Raw genomic sequence first — 18,677 nt, 5'->3', positions numbered from 1 at the left:
TCGTGGACTGTGGCGGCATTTGCTTATATGCAGAATTTGCTTTGATGAAGTTGTGGTCGGACGCTCCAACGCCCCCCCTTGGGAAAGGAAGGTCGGATCTGCGCGATTCAGCCGTGGAGAGGGCGGCATCCGCCAAAAGGCGCGCCGTTTGCATCCCTGTAATAATTCAATTCTAGAATTTTAAACTCATAGGTTAACCGACTTTAACCGGCTAATGAGGCTCGGTGGTCGGTCAAGATTTTTTTTAGTTTTCGCCATCCCTAATATATATATATATATATATACCGTATTTTCTGGACTATAGAGCGCACCTGTATATAAGCCGCATCCGCTCTATTTTAAAAAAAAAAAAAAAGATATACAAGCCGCACCGGGCTATAAGCCGCAGATATCTATGTTGAAAAATTAGATATTTACTGCATGTACAGAACGATTTTGTACTGTAAATGTACATGTATGTACCTGAACAGATTCTTTCCGAACAGCGCCTTTTAACACGGCAGCAACTTTGCTGATTAAAACGGAACAGAACCAAGAGAAAATAACCGGTATTTATTTACCTTCATTTCTCCTGTGTTTGAAACCACAAGTCACTTTAATCATCTCCAACGTCTCACCATAGATTCATTGACGCTAAGTTTGCGTGCAGCAGCGCGGTTTCCTTCCTGGCTAGCAAGCTCGATGGCCTTCAACTTAAAACTTGCATCATACGAACTTCTTCGTGTGGTTTCCATGATGAAGGGGCGAGGATTTGAAAATAATTACCAGTTAGTAATTTGTTATGCGTGTTCTATCTGCTAAAGATCTGCTAATTCTTCTTTGCATTGATTTTTCGTCTATCTTATTTTTGATTCTACTTCCGGTTAGAGCGCCCCTAGCAGTGGAAGAAAAATCCACAGAATAGCCGCACCTTTGTATAAGCCGCATGGTTCAAAACCTAGGAAAAAAGTAGCGGCTTATAGTCCAGAAAATACGGTATACACTATTCAAAAAAAGTAGGGGATATTTTATTTTGAGATCCAAATTTACACATATACAAAGGGATACGAAAGCATGTTGTATAGATCCTTACTGAGGAAGCATTTCCAAAGAAATTCATCACCCAAACACATCAATGACACTCTCATGATCAGCACGGGATGCTACTGATGATCAAGGGGGTCGTGCCACAAATGTGCATGACTCTGAATTGGAAGGTTAGAGCCACTCCAAAGGAAGATTTTGAAGAGAAAGCATCAGATTATCAGTGGTTGAAGTCGTTAATTAAACAGAGACCATGCGCCGTCTAACACAGGATGAGAGGTTACGTGCCCTTGGCATGCTACAGGTTGGCACAAGACAGGTCGTTGTGGCAAGAGCATTGAATGTTTCCCAGTCTGTCATCAGCAGATTATGGTCCAGACATCGTGCTACAGGGTCTGTTCAGGATAGACCACGATCCGGTCGACCAAGGGCAACAACTCAGGCTCAGGACAGATTCATCCGCACTATTGCCTTGAGAAATCGTATGGTAACAGCAAATCAGATAAGGTCTCAACTTCGAAGGGATACTGGCTTGGTAGTGAGTGGCCAGACCATCAGGAATCGACTGCACAGATTTCACTTACACGCCCGACGTCCTCGTGTCATTCCCTGTTTGAGGGATCGTCACATTAGGGCCAGACTCCAATGGTGTCGTCATCATCAACGCTGGGATAATCGCCGATGGAACCACGTAATGTTCTCAGATGAGTCGAGGTTCACTGTGGACTTCCTGGACAGACGCAGGAGGGTTTGGCGCCGACGTAACGAACGTTTCCATGACGTTAACGTCATTAGACATGATCCGTATGGGGGTGGCTCTGTAATGGTGTGGGGAGGCATCACTGCTGCCGGCAGAACAGACTTGCATGTTGTTGCTGGACGTGTCACAGGGTAGTACTACCGGGACAAGATCTTGGCACCCCATGTTGTGCCGTTTGCACGTCGTTATGGCCGCCGTTTCATTTTCCAAGATGACAATGCCAGATGTCATAGGGCCAGGATCGTTACAGATTACCTCCAGCAGCAGAATATCACCAGATTACCATGGCCAGCACTCAGTCCGGACCTTTCCCCCATCGAGCATGTCTGGGACATGCTTGGACAGCGGCTACGCCAACGTCAACAACCTCCTGCCAATGTCCAAGAACTTGCTGCAGCATTGCAACAGGAATGGAATAACATTCCCCAAAATGACCTGGGACGTCTTGTTAGGAGTATGCCACGCCGAGGGGGTTTTTACCCGCTACTGACTCGGTTTCAAAATGGTGGTAAATTTGCTGTGTGACCCTGTGTTTGTGTTGACCCTTATTCTGGAGAATCTGTCCTTTACTGACTGTACACAGGGTTTCGAATAAATTGACAAATGTTTCCTTAATGTTTTTCTGTCATTTGTTTCCTTCCTGACCTCATGATCTGCATTTCTACTTGTAAATCCAATATCCCCTACTTTTTTTGAATAGTATATATATACACACACACGCACACATACATGCATACACAAAATGGAATAATTTGCTGACAGCTCAGTCCTCCCCCAGTTCAAAAATCCTATCTGCGCCCCTGCCCTGGGAGAAATGTTTCCCAACTTCAGAACTTTGGCTGAAGTGGCGCTGGTTATTCCAGTCTCCAGTGTCGCAGCAGAGCGCGGGTTCAGCCTTCAGAATAAAATTAAAACGTCAATGAGAAGTCGTCTGTCCGAGGCAAAGATGCAAAATTTAATGACAATTGCCTCGGCAGCAGTCTCCATTGACGACTTTGATTATGCACAAGCGAGCTCCCAATTTAAATCCATGCGGGCCAGAAGGAAGGTTTGAGCTCACGCAAACAGGTCAAATTAGATTGTCACTTAAACCGTTGTAGTAGACTGTTCATATTTTAACTGCAATTGTCTTGCTACGTTGTAAAATAACATTGTTCATATGCCCGTTAAGGCACAACAGCCGCAATGTTTTTAGCGGAGGGAAAATAGGTTCACAAGTGACCGAACGTCAGAATCTCTGTTCATCTTTTTGCATCATAAATACATAAATAAATGATTAAATAATACAAGCTTGTTCTGTGAATTAATTTTTAAATGAAAATGAGTCCATGAAAACACAAGTTATTAAATATATAGCATTTATAGCCTATATACATTGTCATTTAAAAGTTAAAATAAAATGACCGATAATAATGGACAATGACGGAATTTTTACGACCCTGTCCGTCAAAATGACGGACAATGAAAAAGTCTAACGTAACCACTGTCACTATCACACCTTTACGATCATAAATATTGCTTGTTTTCTTTCGCTGCTGTTTTAGTTCCACAACTATTCCTTATTCTTACTTCTTCTGACCAATATTTTTACTTTACTCCAATGCCAACTCTTATTCTACTGAAGCCCAGCCCTGATCTTTATTCTCACCTGTTCTGTTTTAGCCCCGCCCTCATCATTACCCCCACCACTTCGGCTTTAGCCCCGCCCTGATCATTACCCTCACCTCTTCGGCTTTAGCCCCGCCCTCATCATTACCCTCACGTCTTCGGCTTTAGCCCCGCCCTCATCATTACCCTCACGTCTTCGGCTTTAGCCCCGCCCTCATCATTACCCTCACCTCTTCGGCTTTAGCCCCGCCCTCATCATTACCCTCACCTCTTCGGCTTTAGCCCCGCCCTCATCATTACCCTCACCTCTTCGGCTTTAGCCCCGCCCTCATCATTACCCTCACCTCTTCGGCTTTAGCCCCGCCCTCATCATTACCCTCACCTCTTCGGCTTTAGCCCCGCCCTCATCATTACCCTCACCTCTTCGGCTTTAGCCCCGCCCTCATCATTACCCCCACCACTTCGGCTTTAGCCCCACCCTCATCATGACTACCACCACTTTGGCTTTAGCCCCGCCCTGATCATTACCCTCACCTCTTTGGCTTTAGCCCCACCCTGATCATTATTCTTGCCTGTTCGACCGTACACTTGCCCCAAGCTTCAGGAGTGCATGTCACCTTTCAAGACTTATGTTGCACATCTCATTTCAAAAGATACACTGATGCTAAACTGGCATCTATAAAAAAATTTTCGCACCATTCTTACATCTGCAACAACCCAGAGAAGCATCTGTCATGTTCTGTTGACTAAATCTGAGATAAGAGGATATTGTGCAGACCAACAGCCCTGAGTTTATTCGACCCTATTCTGAAGCCTGAAGCCTTTTCTCAGAATGGACATTATGATCAAATGTTATCGTGCTTTTGGTGCTGTAACTGCACTGTAATTTATATGTCTTATATTTGTGTTCTAACGCTTGGCTGTGGATATTTATGCTGTGTGAGTTTTGTACGGCTTTATGCTGTGCTTTGTATGGCCTTGAGTTATGAAACAGCTTTCTCTGTCAGTGGGATTGACCTGTCTAAATAGTGTCAATGAAATAATCAGGTGTGTTTGTTATCCATCACTGCATCGACCATCTGCTCCAGACTGTGCTTTGAATCAGACGCTTTAACAAAAACATCATGCTCTCTTCAGTGTGAGGCATGAGGTGTGAAACACATCGCAACACACAGATGATAAGAACAGAGCTGAACACTTCATCTGGGTCCTATTACACACAGATTCAATTTCTAGATTAATTTAAAAATCTGTTACTGAATAAAAACAGGCAAAACTGATTTATTCATCAGTATTCACTTATTCACACGATTTACATAACTGACGTCACAGCAAATCCGTGCGAGCACTGACCCAAATAAAAACACACTGTGTGGAAGCGCTTCTTTTTCCCTCTGATATGAGACAATTATGGGACAGATGTCTTGTGTTCTTACCTGGAATAAAACTTCCTTCTATGACGTCTTTATAAGCCCACCATCCATCATGAGGCATTGAGGATGCAGGCTGGGCTGCAAAAAAAAAAAGGGGTGCAAATTCAAAGTGTGATAACTGTCCAACTCGGGTATCGTACTTAGTTTATGATTGATGATTGGCAGAAATCAGAAGTTGCAAGAAATGCCTTTTTTTCCAGTGAGAAAATAGCAGGAGGCAGCTTTCCCAACTGTCCCAGACAAGTGAACAGACGAACACAACACATGAGCTGTTATGCTTATCTATTGTACTTGTCTTATGTTCATCTGTTATGCTTACTGTCGCACTTCATCTACAGCAATTGTCTGTGGGCGATTACAGTTTTGCACAAATTTTTTTTTTTTAAAGTCGATCAAAAAAACAAACACAATGACAAATGGTCTGCGTTTCCATTGAGTGATGTTCTGAGATTAAAGCTGGGTTTTCTCCTCATGCAATAATCTTTCCAATTAAACATGGCAATGGATCTCCGAGACCTGGTAAGTGTTGGCACGGTGATGTCGATTGCATCCATGTAACTTCAATGTGAAAAAATGTGTTTCCATTTCAATTTTGCGAAATATTGTTTGTTGAATCGTCTGAAAAAAAACCCCACTATGTGAGTATATAAACATTTTTGAATTATTTGAGAGTTTTTTTCTGTAATTCACGTTTCCATGACTCGCAATTCCATATCGCGCATGTTAAGCAGATTAACGGAAACCCGCCTTGTGAGTCTACATTCGGCATGTAACGATATATTGTCTTGCGATGATAAATCACGATACAAATTTATGACAAGTTTGAATCGACAAAATAAGAATGAATTGCGATTATTATCAGGCTGTGTAACCGTAGTTTTTCCGAGCTGTAATTGCATTGTTCAGACAGCAGAGGACAATAACATCATGTGCAGGAATGCACATGACTTCACTGTAGGTGGAAGTAACACAGCTCTAATGCTATGAAAACACAAAAACAGATCTAAAATTATCTGGAAAGAGCTGTCGTCTTATGTTTGACTGTACAAATGGATTTATCAAGAAATCAGAGTTATTTTTTTACAGATTGCTGAAAACTAAAGGAAAGAGAAGCAAATGGTGGGAGTACAAATGCTCGTGAAAGTTTATCTTAAAAAGTAAATAAATGTGGATAGACTTTTATAGAAATATTTAAGTTGACAAAGAAAAGGAAAATACTGCGTCATGAAGTGGGTGAATCGTTACATGCCTATTCTACATGGGAAGCCCAACCTCTCCTAAAATGTCATTCAAAAGCGGCAATGGATATTGGATTCCATAGTAAATGTTTCTTTCGCAAATGTTTCTATAGTACTGTAAATGTAGAAATGTGTCGATATTATTCATCCCTCTTGGTGAAATTGATTATTTTAGCAAATAAAATCATCAAATATCTCACTGCAGTATCACTCTCTTCACATTTTTATTGCAAACTGTTTTTGGCAGACATCATCACATACACAAAAATCTTCTTCGAAGCCCTCCAGTGAAGCACAGCATCTGTGGTCTTCGATATTCGACGAAATTATGCTGTGTTTTAATGAGAGAAATGATTCATGCTCAGTGTACAACAGGATTTTCAAATCATTTCAATTCAATTTCATTGACAGAGCGCTTTTAAGAACGGACACTGTCACAGAGCAGCTGTCCAGAAATCCAGATGTTCGATGATGTTTGAGAGATCCCTCAAAGGGGCTGAACCTCATAACCAACTGTCAATCACCGAAACTGTAATGAACATAACTAACACCTCAAATTAAACTTCTCACTAGTCAGACTTACAGTATGCCTGGAAATGCTGCAGCAGCAGCACCTCAGAAACCTAATCCATACCAGTTTTACACAAATAGTACGGTGTGTTATTTCACCACTGGTGCTAATTGGTGAATATTGTTATGTTTGATTTTTTTTCTTTCGTTCTTTTTGGCACAGTCGTTAGCAGACACTTAAATTTTTCTCGACTGGATTTTGGTCGTCTTTTCATGCTCTTGGTTCTGAGGAAAGACTGAGAATTAAACAGGAGGTCAGGTCAAGTCAATAGATAGAACATACATAGATACAGTAGATTCACTTCCAGAACAGACTCCTGTGCTTCCCTTGTCGCACTCATCTCCGACTCATCTGGAGCAATGATCTGTGTATCCTTTCTTGCTTTTTTTTTTTCTGGAGCAATGATTTTTTTTCGCCTCTGCTCGGCTTCTATGATGCTGTCTCTAATGATCCTCTATCTGTTTTTAACAGTTCTGCCATGACTCTAACTAGAGTGGAATCAGACCCGGTGTCAACCTTTTGCCAAGGGACTAAATCATTGTGCACTTAGCTGCACAATTCGTGTGATGATTGGCAAGGGACAGTTCTGCTTAGTGCACAGGGTTCAAATGAGCAGCTGCTGTATAGCAGACACTGTCTAGCTAGATGTATGAACATCAATAATAATAATAATAATAATAATAATAATGTATGCAAGTCTCATTCCTTCAATCACTGAACATTTAAATGATCAGTTAATAATTAGTTCAATAATTTGATCATACAGCATTTAAGAGGTAATAGAAGGACTGCAGTTTGTTTGTTTGTTTGTTTTTAACTCAACACTTTTAGGGTACTATGCATCTCATCCTGTTCCTGGGTTCCTCCAGGCTTCAGAAGCTGAAACAATCAGGTATAACTCCTCATGAATATTCATGCATCTTCTCCAGAACACACTGAACCACCAGAGCCCAGGAACAAGCAGGAGGCAAAAGTGCAGGACACTAAATAGTGCAACTCAAACCGTTATCTCCATCTCGATCAGACAGAACAGTCCTACCTTCAGAAACGATGACATGAAGGTGCAAAATAAGAATGAATTCCCAAGCGTGCTGCATTCTGGGTTTAGTCCATATTCACAGCCCTGTCTGGGTCCGGATCTTATGGGTGTGAAAGGGTTTGGTGTGTGCACTGTTGGAGGAAAGAAAAAAGAAAAAGCTCAGAGTCTGGAACTCCGGAAGCCTCTTGATGATCAATCAGACGCTGCTGTGGTTTAAACCCTGCCGCTGAGAAACAGAGACACCGCCGTGCTGTGGACGCCAGAGGGCGCAGCTGGGCTAGTACGCGAACTCTACTGCGCATGCGCACTACGCTGGAAGCTGAGGAACGCTGCAGGGTCCGATCGGAGAAAACTGTGGGCGGGGTTTAGATTGCTTTTTCCCGTCAACTACACGACTACTGGCTGTCAGTCACAGTTTGCTCTGGCCACTGACCAATCACAGACTAAAGCCGGCTGTCCATCATTTTCTGTTCCTGCCAGGTCCAGATGTTTTTGCCTAAAACATTTTTGTCCAAAGAAAAAGAAAATAATATTACTTTAAAGGCCCAAAGAAAAGTACGGAGCCCCTTTTACTTTGATTTTTTTTTATTCCATGTCCCTTTAGGGGCTCCGTAGAAAAGAGAAGCTGCTGAACTTTTAACACACCTTTTTTGACTGATAATAACAAATTCAAATGTATGATTCTCTCCACCAATTTTTTTTTTGAGAAGGTTATGTTTTTGCCTCAGTTTGTTTATTTGCCTGTTCCTGACATAACTCAAAAAGTAGTGAACAGATTTTGATGAAATTCTGAGTCATGGGCCAAGAAACAATTGATTAGGTTTTGATGCAAATCCGGCAGCACGGTGGTGTAGTGGTTAGCACTGTCGCCTCACAGCAAGAAGGTCCCGGGTTCAAGCCTGGTGGCCAATGGCAGCCTTTCTGTGTGTTCTCCCCATGTTTGCGTGGGTTTCCCCCCACAGTCCAAAGACAGGCAGGTTAGTGGCTCCAAATTGACCATGAATGGTTGTCTGTGTTTATGTGTCAGCCCTGCGGTGACCTGGTGACTTGTCTAGGGTGTACCCTCCCTCTCACCCATAGTCAGCTGGGATAGGCTCCAGCTTGCCTGCAACCCTGTAGAACAGGCCACAGATAATAGATGCGGATCCAGGATTCTGTTGCCCGTTCCCAACGTAACTCAAGAAGTAGTGAACGGATTTTGATTAAATTTGGTGTACAGCTTCAGTATTATCCAAGGCTCAAGTGATTTGATTTTGATATTGATAATTTGTGGCTTGGTGGAGTAATGCACTCTACTAAGTGCCCTTCTAGTTCAACTAAGTGCTAAGTGGTTATAGCCCTAAGATAGACTGGAGACCTGTCCAGGGTGTACCCCACCCCTCACCCAATGTCAGCTGGGATTGGATCCAACTCACCCGCAATGGATATGCGGTCTAGGAAATGAATGAACAAATGAATAATTGAAATAAACAACAAGACACTGTAATAGAAAAGTAGACAAAATACTCCAATATGGAAAGTCTTTATATCAGTGTAGCCTGTAACAAGGGCTTGTTCCCAACTCAGTCACCTGCCAATTCCTACCTACCAGCCAGCTCTCCTTTATCACAGCACAGCTACCAACTAGGGAGGGTGAAAGCCAGCACTTACCTCTTTCAAGACACATGAAGCAATCTTTTCATTCTATGGCAGTGTAACACAGTCAGAGGAAAGCGCTATCCACCCTCTTCTGCATACATGAGCTCAAAGACTCACACAACTGGCGAGTGTCGCTATGATTGGCAGGGGAGAGAAAGCAATGCCATGACACGGCCAATTCTGCTTCCTTGACTTCTGGCCATGGATGGATGTGGCACTGATGGGATTCAAATGTGTGATCTGCTGATGACAGAGGGAAAGCTTTTCTACTGTGTCACTTGGGAGCAGAGGCTTTGATCATTACTGGCATTCTTTCATGCATTCATTTTCATAAACCTTCATTTATTTTGATCAGGGTCGCAATGGAGCCGGAGCCTATCCCCAATGTAGGGCACCACACACACACACACACACACACACACACACACACACACACACACACACACACACACACACATTCATTTACACCTAGCAAATCCACATACTGGCATGGTTTTTGGACAGTCGATGGAAACTGAAGAACCTTGAGAAAAACCTTCATGAGCCATTAGCACACGAATATGCCATTTCCCTTAGTAACACACAGCCATCAAATAAAGGCTTCTAATTCTAAAAATCTAATCAGAAGTTTTCTCTAACCATGTGATTTTTTTTTTACTGGCAACAAAATACGCGAATCAACAGACTTCACTTTTATGAAGTTGAAATCTCAGTCAGCTAGATAACGCATATGCAGTACTGACACAGATACGAGTAAACAATTATGCTTGACATATAAAAGGATCACTTTTCTTAGTGAATAAAAACAAACAAAAGGATGTCATAAAAACAAAAGGAAAAATTTAATTTTTTGGAAAAAGAAACTGTGAATCACTAGCAATGGAGTTTATCGGCAGCAAAAGGCTCACAAAGTGTGTGTGTGTGTGTGTGTGTGTGTGTGTGTGTGTGTGTGTGTGTGTGTGTGTGTTCACTGCTTCAATGATTGGGCTTATTTTTACACCCAAATGCTTGACATTTGGGCATCTTCAGGGTTGTTTACAACAATTTAGAAGTGATGTATCCACTAGATCTCAGCCTCGGTAAGTTGTGTAGCATGTAAGTGATGTCACAATCTCGGATTCTCTAGCGCAATTTGTACTCAGAGCGTGATATTCGAACCTTGAGCAGAGTAAGATGTCAGCGCCCAGGGATGTTGTTTTTCTTTTAAATAAAATCTATACGCAGTATACAGGTACAAATATGAACATGTGAACACTCGAACATGTCTTGTATGGATATTATCTGTTAGTATAAAGGAGTTTATTTTTTGGCTTTTGTTTGGCTTTCAACTCCAGTCTGATTCCCAAGCTTAGGATAAAATTAGGGACCCTGGAGCTATGAGGTGGCAACACTACCAGCTGTGCCACCATGCTTCCCATGAGAGTATGACTTATTTCCATACAGTAACCTACTTTTTGCCCATCTGTTTGCCCATCTGGTGTACAAGGACAACTTAGTGCAGATTTTTAGGAGGTTCCCAGCATGCTCAGACACTTCCATCAAATCTGTTGTTGGGATATTTGTGTCTCTCATGAGGGTCTCTCAATTATTCAGAAACGTATTACAGACTGAACAATATGGTCATGTTTAGATTTGTTATTCCCTTTATCGTGTACTGTTGAAGTATTCCACAAATATGCCACCACTGACTCAGTAAATTGCAGTGGAACAGAAAACATTGCATCAGGACTGTCCCTGCTGGCAATGTTCATTTATCAGATGCAGTAGCCTTCAGTTGTGCCCCTTAAAAAAGAAGGTTGACAAAAATATTTTTAAAGAGATTTCAAAATCTGTTTCAAACACTATATTTATTTTCCATAAACATAATGAGCCTGGATGACAGATGACAAATAGTCAAAAAGTCACTCACACACACACACACACACACACACACACACACACACACACACACACACACACACACACACACACACACACAATGTTTAAATATTTTCTGCTAGAAATGATTGAAATTATTTGGAACGTGGTCACGTTTTGTGCCCTTGTGATAGCAGCTAAATGTCGGTTTAATTGTTGCTAATTTTCAAGTAAGCTAGCATGCTATGTTTCGTATGTCGTACTCTAGAAAGCTTACCATCAGTGGCTTTGCATGCTACCTCATTTTCTCTGGATAAAACTTTGCACCAGTCCAAAACATCACCAGAACTACTACTCTCAGAGTAATGAAGTGTAAGGATCAAACGTTTTTCGTGCCTTGCTCTTGGTTGGTTCTGTGATTCTGACTTTGAAATGTTTCCTAACGCCTCTGCATTATTATTATTTTTTTTATATAAAATAACAAACACCCAAGTCAACATGAGCTCAATAGGGAAAGCTCTCTAAGATGACAGATTTCAAAGTAATCAAACTCAAAGTTTGCGATGATTTGCGAAATAACTCAGGTGTGCGGTGAATTGGCGTTTCAGCAATATTATCTTTCATCCTTGCAAGAGAAAAAAAAAAGAAGTTTGCTTGATTATAAATCCAGCTACATTCAGATTATATAGTGAGCTAATAAGCTTCTGGAATCTTATTGGTTAAGAGGGTCCAGTGTTGATCTGGTGGATATGTAGTTCAGGGAATATGGACTCCAAAAACAACTACACACCTTTACATCTTGACATCTTTCATTTTTATCACTGTAGAAATATTTGATGTATACTGTTATATTGTTACACACACAACAAAATAATAATAATAATAAGAATATAAATTAATTCACTTAAAAAAAGTATAACTTATTTGACAGTATTTTGGATTTTAATGTCAACTATTCACAGAGTGAACATAGAAAGGTATTCAAATTAAGGCGATCATCAAAACTTCACAAATGCAAAAATGTAAAAACAGATGTTTCAACTTTACCCATGTCATTTACAAAAGATCTTAAATACAAAAATAAATCATAATACAAAACATTGATTATTTTTCCCCCGACTCAAGTTAAATAGAAAAGTGATTTGTTGATTTACAGGTATTTAACAACACAGATCATAAAGTCCGTCTTTACTGGAAAAAAGGGGTAATAATTACAACATGATCGTTCTGTTTTTGGCAGTGAATATAGCACACAGGCTGTCTGAAATATTGATGTGTAAACTTACATGTGAATGCAGTTACAGTATAAAACAATGGGCAGACACATTTTTGAAAAGACAACTCGAGACGCTCCATCCTATTTCAAGATAAAGCGTTAAAAGTTTTAGAATAATTAACTACCTGGACTATGGCACATCACAGACATTTTTGGTCTTCCTGCATAACAGATAGAATCTGCGCCATGTTGTAATATTTGCTTTTATTCGTCCTTGTCCACCAGCTAATTAAAGCTCGAGCGTTTTAGCAAGCAAGCCACTCAGGAAGCTGGCAACCTTGCATCATATTCACTTCATGCACCAGCTGTTTAGAGAGCTAGACCCTCAGCGAAACAGCTACTTTGTGCCTTTCTGTGAGCATGATGACATTAATTTGCTCGCCGAACACCAGAGCCGACCCCTACATTCATTACACCTTGGGTTATTACATGCGGTAATCATAATCATCCTAGGAAGCTGAAGCTACTCGAGGAATTGCAGTAGGCCGTTCAGCGACATTGTTACCGTTGACATCAGCAAGGACACCTTCGCAACGTTACTGTAGCATTGTCCAGACGTATCTGACAAACAATTCTCAAATTAAACTCCAAGAAAACAACTGAGGTAAGACAGAGCAGAAACAAAACCTGATCATTGAACAAGATGAACATTAGAAATGAGGACTGTCACACTCAAAGATAAGATGGCACACAAACACACAAAGAAACTGTAAAAAAAAATCTAATTACACTTTTATTATGGGCCATATTCAGAGTTGACTTAAATGCATACAGTGAGGATTTAGTTGCGAAATTGTGCACATTGGCGGACTTAATGATAGACTTAAATGCTATACACAAGTTACACTCGAGTTACTCTTTTGAGGACGCGTTTGCCTAAAACAGAGGCGTGTCTCAGTGATGCACAATTCTAACCTTGTATTTTATTAAGGTCAGTGCCACTGTCTGACAATTTGATGCAACAACAATATATCAAGCTGAAATACATGTTTTGGGTTGTAAATACACTAAAAACAATGCAACGTTATTTGAGGCTGATAGTAACTACAAATATGATATGATATGACACTATGAATTCATGAACAGTATTGTGTCTTAAAGGAGATACGCAGAACCATGGCCTCACTTTTTGTTTATAAATGCCTTGAGACCTCAAGAATGGCACAGGAATAGTTTTAAGCATTAACAATAAATCTAATATAGTAATTTTTACAATTAAAGTGATTCATATAGGTAGCGGTCTGAGGGAATGACCTTGACATCCGTGACGTCACAGCAGGAAGGCTATCGGTCTCATCACCATTTCCGCTGCACTAAAACACAGAGCTGACTGCAACTCCGATCCTCCATTTTGAGCTAATTTATCGCCATGCCACGTAGATGTGCTGCTGGCGGGTGCAGCAACATGACAGAAGGTGGATTTATGTTGCATTCAGGGCCCAAGAATGTTCAAACTGCAAAGATTTGGACACGTTTTGCGAGAAGTTCACGGGCACATTGGGCGCCTATGAAGTGGTCTCTCCTCTGCTATGCACATTTTACTGAAGACTCGTACAAGACCTCTGATCTGTTGAGGAGCGTTGGCTGTAAGCCCGTACTGAAAGAGGGTGCAGTACCAACAATTAAAGGAAATGAAAACTACAAGAAAAGGAAAGGAAGTTCAGTTGCACCAGTTCTCCCGGAGTGTGAGCCGAGGGTTGTTGCTAAAACCCAGGACAGAACGGGACATATTATCGCTCGGGCAGTGACCTCCCCGCAGTTGTTGCAAAAACTGGTGACATCCCATCCCGTCTCGGGGTTTAGTAACTGCCTGAGCCGAGCAGTAATGGCGGAGTACTCAGTATGGAGAAAATGAAGAATGAGTGGACCAGCCGTCTGATTTCTCTGCTGGATATGCTTGCCTCAGCAGCAATATCTTGCCCTTATGTGGAAGAAGTGAATGAATGGAGAACTGAACGAACAACTGAAAGTCAGATTGTTTCAAAACAATCGGCCACAAGATTGGCCTTCAAGAAGCGAGAACACAGACAGGGAAGCTCCGACTCTCATTTGGAAACAAAACAACAAAAACAACAACACTTGTTGTTTACCTGCATTTAGATTAATACATGTAACTTGTATTGTGTGTTTAAGTTACCGGTTTAAGATTATTTAATTTGCTTCAGAATGTGATTGTCTCAGTTCATCTGTTTGATTAATTAGCCTTTTACGTTTTATCAGTGAAAATGCATGCATGTACATGCATGCTGCATAAGTTATAGCACCTATCCTGTTTTAATGAGAGTCAACCCACAATCAATGAAGTCAAATCAGTCTTAGTTGAGCAAGTCGGTAACGGTATTTCTTACTTTCAACGTAAATTTTTATTTATATGACTTTGGTCGATAGCTGTTAAAGGCCTTAGCCTTAAAACTGGTTACCGCTGTGACATCACGCGCTCAGGGCTGGCTGGCTGGCTCAGCGGGGCAGCTCGAATAACAACTTTGCGGTCGATTTTAACTCTCAAAAATATCTATTTTTATTCCCATTTATGCAGCATACAAGAGTCAAGGATGGAGATACTATCCACTCAGAAATGTATTTAAAAATAAAGGTTCTGCGCATCTGCTTTAAAGTGCACGAAATTTTTTTTTTCTGTAAGCTTCCTAAGTTAACTGAATACACATAACTTTCCCTGCTTAAACCTTGACATACGGTACAGTACTGTGCAAAAGTCTTAGGTACATGTAAAGAAATGCTGTCGACCAAAAATGGCTTCAAAAATACTGGAATTAAATGTTTCAACATTAAAAAAATACTATAAACAGTAATCATTAATCCATAATAAGTGAAACAAATCAATATTTGGTGTGAGACGACCCTTTGCTTTAAAAAAAAATCTCAGGTACAATGAGTGCAGTTATATAAGGAAATGAGCTGTAGGTTTTACTGAGCATCTTACAGAACCAGCCACCGTTCTTCTGAACACTTTGACTGTCACACTCGCTTCTTAATTTTACATCAAAACCCAGTAGCCTTCATTATGTTTTCTTTTTTAATCTGAGAAGTGCTCCCTTATGGAATATGCTGCTCAGATACAAGCATTTTTTTGGTAACATTTAATTTTGTGCTGGAAAACAAACGTTTGGAACTTTAAAATGTTTTTGTAACGTTTTGACTCGATAATGTAGGAGTCATAAAATAGAAATCGATAAAGTTTGTTTGAAAAAAAAAAGGGTGCTGAAGATTTTGCACAGTAATCATCTCTGAATAAGGCCCTATATTACGCAACGCACAGCTCATATTGTCCATCAAAGACTGCGACGACATTATTTTTTTCTCACACACCAACACACACGTCAACACTCATACAGTAACACAGCTGGGTTGTGAAGACAACCTCCTGAGTTACTGCACATTGATTCAGTCCTCCAATTTTCAGTTCTGTCTTCAAACCTCCAGGCCATCCACCAACTTGAGTCTGATGCTCAAGTGGAGTGATTTGACTTCAAGATGGCCGCCACGACTCTTTTTAGCTGTGCATTAGCCTTGTGCATATTTTGGCAGTGTATTTTGGCAGCATTTGATAAACCGCAACTTCTAGTCTGTTTGTGATACTAAACCAATCAACAAAGCCAATCAATAAAGGTGACGCAATGGAGTTTGCATGTGATACAAAGGAGTGTGTCTCTAGTCATGTAGTTTGCACAATGCTAATATAAAATGATGCACAGCGTGTCGTTGGGTGTGGTCATTGCGTCTCTCATTGGACCAAGTAATACTGTGTGGATACCTCAACTCAAAAAATGCATTGTGTGTGTGTGTGTGTGTGTGTGTGTGTGTGTGTGTAGTCATTGTGGTGTGTCAGTCCAGTTTGTGATCCAGTGCTTTTTTTTGTTAGCCTCGTCAATTAGGAAGCGCTGCTCCCTACACATCTTCACTCCATGGTATTTGGGCATGGTCCGGAAATAAAGCGCCCGCCTGAAGAACCCACACTACACACACACACACACGCACAAAAAGAAAGAGAAAGGGTGTTGAGTGCTTTATTCCAGTTCAGCCTTCTCAAGTTTCGAACCCAATCAAAGTTCTGTATAATCAAAAAGAGGAGACACATTTTGACCTGATTTCTTTTAAAATTCTTTTTGTTATAGAGCTGAACAGTGAAGGTTTTCAGAAGTATATAAAAATGTGATTATCTGTGATCATGTTTCACGCCATACTCACATGTTCCAACCATAAATGCAATGCAATAAAGCAGTGTTAAACTGCTGAAAACGTTAATGCTGACACCTTTCTGTTTTAGCCAGCAGTCACTTTTTCAGCAGTTTGTGCTACAGTAACTCTTCTGTGGGATCGGACCATATGGGCTAGCCTTTGTGCCCTATGTGAATCAGTGAGCCTTGGCCACCCATGACCCTGTCACCGGTTCACCGGTTGTCCTTCCTTGGACCACTTTTGGTCGGTACTAACCACTGCACACCAGGAACACCCTATAAGATGTGCCATTTTGTTGATGCTCAGACCCAGTCATCTCGCTATCACAGTTTGGCCCTTGTCAAAGCCTCTCAGATCCTTACGCTTGCCCATTTTTCCTGCTTCCAACACATCAACTTCAAGAACTGACTGTTCTCTTGCTGCCTAATATATCCCACCCCTTGACAGGTGCCACTGTAATGAGATAATCAATGTTATTCACTTCACCTGTCAGTGGTTTTAATGTTATGTCTGATCGGTGTATATGGTTGTTTGATAGGATGTAAAATAAACACTGCTTGGAGAAACATTTCTCAGACTGCAGAGATCTTAGACAAAACGAGTTAGTTTGCGCAACTGCCAAGTCCCATAATTACCTATTCATTATATGATAATGAAGCGACTTTAATTGCTCCTAATGAATATTCAGCGTTTTCACTGTGTAAGCTCTCCAAACTGGTGTTGCTAAGTTAGTGTTAATTCTAACAGCTCATCTGAATTTAGTTTCAGTGCTGGTTTTCTCGTGAAAACACATTATACATTACGTCAGACTGCATTTTCATCATTTCAACCAATTGCCTTGCTCATTCTCTTTCACCGTGCTAAGGCTGAATAAACATTTTATGGCCACAGCAGAATCTCTAATATCTCGAAGTGGATGTATTTAATCATATTGTTATAACGAGCACATTTATTACACTGCATACATTCAATGCAGTGAATGAATTGGTGGTGTCAACAGGTATGCTAGTTCTTGCTAGCTACTATTAAATTAACATTTAACATACTTATTTGTTGAAAGATTTTACCATAAAATAATGTCAAAATGGGTTTTATGCTACCGAACACATTAGGAATATGACCATATGAACCATGAAGCTTTACCATTAGCCAACAAATGCAGGTCAGTTTTAAGTAAAGCATTGAACATTGTAAAAAAACCAATCCCCACTCTCCAAGGCTCTGGTCACACTACAGCTCGTGATGGGTTTGGGAATACTTAGCCATGAAAAATTGGTATCATCACCAAAAATCGTGCAATGCACGGCAAATGTTCTCCGAGCTTCACAAGTTGGTGTGTCTCCGCCTCGTGAGAGGCCAAAAACGTCATCAAAAATTTCAATGCATGCGTTGAAATTTGGTGGTGATGTTTTCATCGGCAAACTAAGTGGCGAATACTTGCAAATGGGTTTGGGAATACTTCCCGAAGCTTGGGGAATCTTTGCGTCTCGAATCTATATCGCCGGTGCTCGTGGGGGCCTCGGTGACACAGTGGCAAGGCATAGCCTAACTTTCGCCAAGACTTGAAAAGTGCATTTACATTCAGCGATCCTTCATCGAGGTTCATGGTTAGTCGGATGAAGGGTTCTTGAATATTCAGCAAATGTTTGGCGATGGTTAGGTGACGCATTTGTGATCGTCGCTGATTGGTTGGCGCTGATGTCATGCATTGTTGAAATCTATTGAGCAAGGCTTCAGCGATCATTCTCCTGCCATACAAAACCCTCAAGCATGCCTCTGAGGACAAATGCCAGGTCTCCTCAAAAGAAAAGGGCCAAGTGTTCGCCTGCTGTGTGATCACAACTTTTAGCTCACCTGTACGAAGTACACATTACCATGCATCGCCACCAAAACCCATCGCAAAGCATCATGAGCTGGAGTGTGACCATAGCCTAAGCAAACATATGCCACACCAACCTGCACAGAAAGAAAGACTGAGACTCTATTTCAAAAAAAAAAACCTGCTTATTTCCTCAGTCCAAGACTCTATAATACGAA

General features: G+C 41.0%; 2 protein-coding genes across 2 annotated transcripts in view; both read right to left on the bottom strand.

Moving 5' to 3' along the window:
• The window catches only part of ca10b (carbonic anhydrase Xb), a 46,605-nt gene extending 38,875 nt beyond the window's left edge, over positions 1 to 7,730 (bottom strand). Inside the window, exons 1-2 of the mRNA XM_060902521.1 lie at positions 7,673 to 7,730; positions 4,828 to 4,902 (exon numbers count right to left, since the gene is read on the bottom strand). Of these exons, the coding sequence (XP_060758504.1) occupies positions 4,828 to 4,902; positions 7,673 to 7,730 (133 nt within the window). The remainder of the gene's footprint in view (positions 1 to 4,827; positions 4,903 to 7,672) is intronic.
• Positions 7,731 to 13,148: 5,418 nt separating this feature from the next.
• itga3a (integrin, alpha 3a) overlaps positions 13,149 to 18,677 on the bottom strand; it is a 99,313-nt gene continuing 93,784 nt past the window's right edge. Inside the window, exon 26 of the mRNA XM_060901284.1 lies at positions 13,149 to 16,417. The gene's annotated coding sequence lies outside the window, so the exon portion shown is untranslated. The remainder of the gene's footprint in view (positions 16,418 to 18,677) is intronic.

The sequence above is a fragment of the Neoarius graeffei genome, chromosome 20 (genome assembly GCF_027579695.1).
Source record: "Neoarius graeffei isolate fNeoGra1 chromosome 20, fNeoGra1.pri, whole genome shotgun sequence".
NCBI lineage: Eukaryota > Metazoa > Chordata > Actinopteri > Siluriformes > Ariidae > Neoarius > Neoarius graeffei.
Note: the sequence above shows the minus strand (reverse complement) of the source record. Positions and strands in the feature narration are given on the sequence as shown.